This window comes from Pteropus vampyrus, unplaced genomic scaffold (assembly GCF_000151845.1).
Source record: "Pteropus vampyrus isolate Shadow unplaced genomic scaffold, Pvam_2.0 Scaffold207, whole genome shotgun sequence".
NCBI lineage: Eukaryota > Metazoa > Chordata > Mammalia > Chiroptera > Pteropodidae > Pteropus > Pteropus vampyrus.
Window position 1 is genome coordinate 1766705 of NW_011888988.1, and position 5801 is coordinate 1772505.

General features: G+C 49.1%; 1 protein-coding gene across 1 annotated transcript; it reads left to right on the forward strand.

The window, feature by feature from the left end:
• Positions 1–4562: 4562 nt before the first annotated feature.
• On the forward strand, positions 4563–5451 carry G0S2 (G0/G1 switch 2). Its single transcript, XM_011372440.2, has 2 exons — positions 4563–4726; positions 4880–5451. The coding sequence occupies exon 2, from the start codon at positions 4912–4914 to the stop codon at positions 5221–5223; it is 312 nt and encodes a 103-aa protein (XP_011370742.1). The 5' UTR covers positions 4563–4726; positions 4880–4911; the 3' UTR covers positions 5224–5451.
• The last annotated feature ends 350 nt before the right edge of the window (positions 5452–5801 follow it).

The following is a 5801-nucleotide window of genomic DNA, read 5'->3' on the forward strand; positions in this document are numbered from 1 at the left end:
GCCAGAGAAGTTAAGTCACTTGTCTAAGGTCAGACTCTGGTAAGAGGAGCCAGGACTTAAACAAACCCAAGTCTGTTCAACAACAGAGCCCTATACGCTCAAATGCAGCTAGCATTTGAACTCGGAAAAAAATTTCTTGTGCTGATTCAAACCTGTAATATACAGTCCTGCAATTCAGAAGTGGTATATGGGCATCCATGGCTACCCAAAGCTCCCACCACACACTGCATGCACCAGCAGCTAGTGGCTCTGCTTGGCAAGAAACCATGAAGGACAAAAGCAAAACCTCTATGAAGGGTCTGTTCCTCAGAGCTGACTTGTCAAGCCCTGGGATCCCAAGAGCAGGTTGCCAGGGTACCCGAGACTGAGCCAACTGCTGCCATGCCAGATACTAAGCGGGGCCTGCGAGTGAAAGGTGAGGCAGCCAGAGTGGAGGGGACTCAGCCAAGCTGCCAGGTCTTAAGAAATTTCAACCCCAAGGATAAACCACTGTGCCTAAAATAACCTCCCAAAAGAGTTTTAACGGATCCTTTTGCAATCTCTATCCCAGTACTGACTTTCAGGTCAGTGTAACTAGTATTGATTGGGCCCTTACTATATGTTAACACCGTGAAGGGGACAAGGATCTGGTCTTCCACAGAGACAGAGCAAGCCCACAGGAAACCCCGGAGAGCTGTATAAAACAATACACAACGTAGTGCCAACCTGTGCTGAAATTCACAGAAAAGAGTGGTCAGGGTGTACTGGCACAAGCAGTGGTGGCTTCTTGGAGCACACGACCTGAAGGGAGGAAGACAGACTAGAAAGAGAACAGCATTTCCGGTAGGAAGAAGAGCAGGAGCAAAGGAGGCAGCAACGATGAGGACGAATATTTCTTGAGCTGTGAGAAACTCTTCTGTAGAGCAAAACGTTCTCCTCCGAGAATGAACGAGAGATAAAGTTAGATGAGTAGGGAAGATCCGATCACAGAGGTCCTGGATTCTAAGAATATTGGTCAAACAAATTCAACATTCGGAATCTAGTTCATTGTGTGGGTGAGAAATCGCCCCAGGCTTTCAATAGGTAATTAAGAATAAAAACGTAATTTTAGGAAGATTTACTGGATGGTAGTGTTTGAGATGGATTAGAGAGAGGACAAAAGGCAAAAAATAATAATAATAAATAAAAAATTAAAAAACCTATCCAAAAAAAAGAAAAATCTTGAATGCTTCTTTAAGCATCCACTAAAAGTCTGACTGCATGCAAATTTAATAAATATGGTGCCTCCCCTACCAATGGAGAAAACAATCATTAACCCTGTAGTTACCTCTTAAGGACCTACTGTGTGCCAAGGATTATACTCGGCCCTGGGGACACAGCGAAAAACAAAGCAAAGTCCCGGTCCTCATGAAGCTTATCCTCCAAAGGACATGAAAGACAACCCAAAAAGCAAGCCAATAATTATATCACTATAAAGTCAGGTACTGAGTGCTATGGAGAAAAATCAAGTAGGGTATTGGGTAGAGAAGGGTGGGTGAAGTGGTCGGGGAAGGCCTCTCCAAGAAAATGCCACAATAAAAGCCCAGGGAACAGGTAAAATGGAGATGCCACGGCTGGAAATGAGGATATTGAGAAGGCGACTTAGTTTGTAAGAGTACAGAGAATGTGGAAAGTCTTGTTTCAAGTGTGTCGAGCTTGTGATGAAAGCAGCATATCCACACAAAAATGTCTAGATTCTAGAACTCTGATCTACAAGACCAGAGGAAGATAAAGTTTAGATTTAAAAATCATCTGTTGATATTTGAGTGATAAGAAAGCTTCTCTCCAAAACTAATTTACGTGAAACGAAAGTAACCCAAGGACTAAAGACTCCGGTAGGCAGCAAGCAGCTGGCAACAAAATAATAATACTACTGATAACCGAGATTTATACATGACCAACCATCCCAAGGACCTCTGTCCCCTGTCCTTTCCGTCCCCAAGGCCTGGGTGTTGGGACAGCTCTATCTCATTCGGGGCTTCCCCCTTGGACCATACGTTGCCCCTTTGTGATGTTTCCTCTGGAAACGACTCTGGGTGCTTTAATGTTTGGAGGAAAGGGATTTGGAAAGCAAAATAAACAAATTTTAAACTGGCCTCCTTTGCCTTCCTAGAAATAGCAAGAATTAAATATTGCGGTAGACTTATGAGTAGGATAACCAACTGTTTCAGTCTGCCCGGAACTGTCCCAGTTTAACACTGGAAGTCCTGCATCTTGGGGAAACCCTTCAGCCCTGAGCAAAGTGGCATGGTCAGTCACCCTATGATGGGTCTGAGCTTCGCAGCTATAACCTGTGTCTGACCTGTGTGACGCAACACAGGCTTTACATCTCTAAAGTGATGTCAGCGAGTTAAAGCATGTGCTTAGTTTCCCAACCCCTACCTAATCCCCTACCCTAGAAGCTGGGTTCTCTTTCCCCACCCAGACAGGGGAGCTGTGTCAGAAATTCTTATGCACGAAGCGACCCTGGATTCCCCAGCCTTCTATTTCCTCCATCTCCCACACAGCCCCAGCAAACCACCTAAACCAGGAACATCAACTCCATGGGCGACCCCAACTCATGCCATTTGCTGCCCTCTCTGCCCAGCCCTGGCCAGCAAGCTGGTGGGGCCCGAAGGACAAAGTCAGATTATCAAAGAGGGAAAGAGGGGAACTCATCTGAGGTGGCTCTAACCACCGCAAATCACGAGAAAGGGGAACTCAGAGAAATTACAGTCTGCTGACCTTGAAAGACTGTGTGGTTTGTGTCTTTGAGTTACAGAAACGCCGGAAATGCTTATTGACACGTCAATTTTGGAGTAAGCCGGACTGACTCACCTTCAGAGCAGAAACCAGGTAAAAGTCCTGATAGTAAGGTGCACATATGTTCTCCTAGAAACACTCACAAATCTTGGGAAAGCTCACAAATCGTTTCTGCCAATTCTTAGAGACTTCTCCAAAATAAGGAAGATTCAAAGAAAATGCCAAAACCGATATTAATCTCAGCTTGGTCTCATATTATTGGATTTTCCTGCCTGACAAGGTTGAAAGAATAATAAGCAGGGGATACAATCCTCCAGGAATAATCCTTATTGGGTCCCTTGTCACCTTGACTGCTTGTGTACAGACAAAAATGTAGAACGCTAAATAGCTATTTAGGTAACCTTGCCCAATCTGCACAAACCAATCCTATTCTTTGAACTACCAATAGCCAACAACACAAAGAATGGTTGTTATTGTGGCCTTTTTTTAACTGAATTGTCTGGAAAATTGCCTCAAACCCCCAAAGAAAGATCACTGTTAAAATTTCCAGTGACTGAAATATTCAAACATTTGATTCCTGAAATAGCTCTTCCCCCTGTCCCTCCCTGCAGGGCTCAGCCTGACTGACTGTGACAGGCTGTTGCAAGATCACATCACTGACCTTTGTGATTTTCTGGCCAGCGTGGTTTCCCCCTCCTCCCCCTGCCCTCCCCCTTTTTCTGCTTAAATCCCTTTGGCCTACCAAGATCTCCTTTTCTGCTGCTTGCTACCTCTAGTATATGGAGAACCAAAGCTAAATCAGAACCCCCCTCCCACCCCCCAGCCAAGGTAACGATGTTTATTTCTAGTCACAATCAATCCCACTAGCCTCAGGCTTCCAAGAGTACCCTCCACTCTAACTTCTTACCCAAACCACTTTCACCTTTCTGACCCTGAATTGTTTCTATGATAAGGTGAGCTGGCACAATAGAGTTGCACCCCCAGATCCGGGTAGGTGGCAAATAATGACTTGAGAACAGCATAAAACATTTACATCTTGGACCAGCAGACAAACTTTTACCAACACCCGCTTCCATCTTCACCTCCCTCTAGCCACCAACTTCACTTCTCAAGTGGGAAAGGGGGCCATTTGGATTTAATGGCAGACCCCTGATACAGAGACTGACCACACATAGACACACACACACACAACTTCTGTGCATAAAAGGTATTCCTCAATGAGTAATTTCTCAGGTGACCCTAACGATGCAAGCACCTGTGAATAAGACCACTCGGGCTGGAAAGAAATAGCCTGTCACAGTCAGTAAGCACACACTGCCTTATGCAGAGCCTGGAAACATGCTCTGTTCTTTACCAGAAACCCTCCCCCTGGCCTCTCCCCTCCGACCCCCACACCTGTGGGAAGATGACGACCCTTCCGAATAAAAACGAGTGATTTTTCAGTTAGGATGTCCTCTGTAGGGGTCCTTCTCAAGCTGCCTCGTAGGAGAGAGGCTGTGCACCCACCCACACCGCTAAGGAAGAGTCATGTCGCAAAAGTACGCGGACACCAACCCGGGCTCCGGGTCCTCACTCTCGCGTGCACCCGAAGTGGGACCTTGCGAGTCCAGGCCTGCCCTCCCCTGCACCCAGGCGACGGAGCCCCCAGTTCACGCGGTCCCGGCGTGAGCAGGTCGTGGTCACTTCCCCCACCCCCCAGGCCCCTGCCCCGCTCCTCCCTCTTCCTCCTTCCCCCTTCCCCCTTCCCCCTCCCTTCTCTGGCTGCAACCCAGGGAGCCCAGGGGGCGGGTCTCGGAGAAAAGATTTAAGCGGCCGCTGGCCGCTAGCAAGGTGCCAGCTGCCGAGGCTCCATCTGGAAGAACCGCGGCTGCCGGGGAGGAGGAGAACGCGGAGCTGCGGGGCCCCACGGACGCGCTCACCACCTCCCAGCTCGCGCTGCCTCCTAGAAGCCCGCTGCGCGGCTCAGGTGAGCCCGGCGGGGGCTGGCGCGGCGGCGCCTGGGTCCCGGGAGCCCCCTTTCTGTGGGTCTCTACCTAGACGCTGAGGGAGGAGTGCTGGGGCAGCCGAAGCCATCCTTCAGTGACTAACGGTTCCCTTTTCTGCTCCGCTCCTCCTGCAGGTCCCTCCCGCTCCCGAGAGCCCAGATCCTTGATGGAAACGGTGCAGGAGCTGATTCTTCTGGCCAAGGAGATGATGGCCCAGACGTCCAGACGGAAACTGGTGAAGCTGTACGTGCTGGGGAGCGTGCTGGCCCTATTCGGCGTGGTGCTCGGCCTGGTGGAGACCGTGTGCAGCCCTTTCACGGCCGCCAGCCGCCTGCGGGAAGAGGAGGCAGCGGTGGCTGCGCTGCGGGCCTCGCGGGAGCGCCAGACCCTCCGGACACAGGCCCTGCTAGAGAAAGGCAAGCAGCAGGAGGCCATAGTCTGCAGCAGGGCCCTCTCCAAACGGCTGCATGCCTCCTAAGAACTGCGGGAGGCCAGCAGAGGGAGGGAGAGAGACAGAGACGAGAAAGAGAGGGAGGGAAATAGAGAAAAAAGAGAGAGAGTCAGAGACTGACCCAGTTGGGGAGAGCAGGACTCCTGTGCTGTTTGGACTTAACTTCGGAGACTTCTAGAACTGAACGCACACAGATCCACCAACAGGAGTTTGGGATTGAGTTTTGCTGCTGTGCAGCACTGCAGGAGAAAGACATATCCAAAACTATGTGTCTTTGAGCTGAGTGCATCTACCATTTTGCACTAGGGAAGAAGGAGAAACGCTTTTTATATTATTATTATTATTTTATTATTATTATTATTATGACAAATGACCACCATTTTGCATTTTGAAATAAAAAAAATGTTTTATACTATATCTCAGTACCTGATTCCTGAGGGACATGGTTCCCTGGGGTGGGCAGGCAGCAGGCATGGTGAGCATGCTGGTGGAGGGGGTCTTCCCGGGGCACTGTGGAGAGAGAAGCCTCCTGAAGGTCAAGCAACAGATGCTTCACTGCCAAGGACTTTGATATTCATACTACATGCTTATAAGTCTGTCGAGGA

Coding starts and splice junctions, on each gene's coding strand:
- G0S2 (XM_011372440.2), top strand. CDS start 4,912: ATGGAAACGGTGCAGGAGCTGATTCTTCTGGCCAAGGAGATGATGGCC.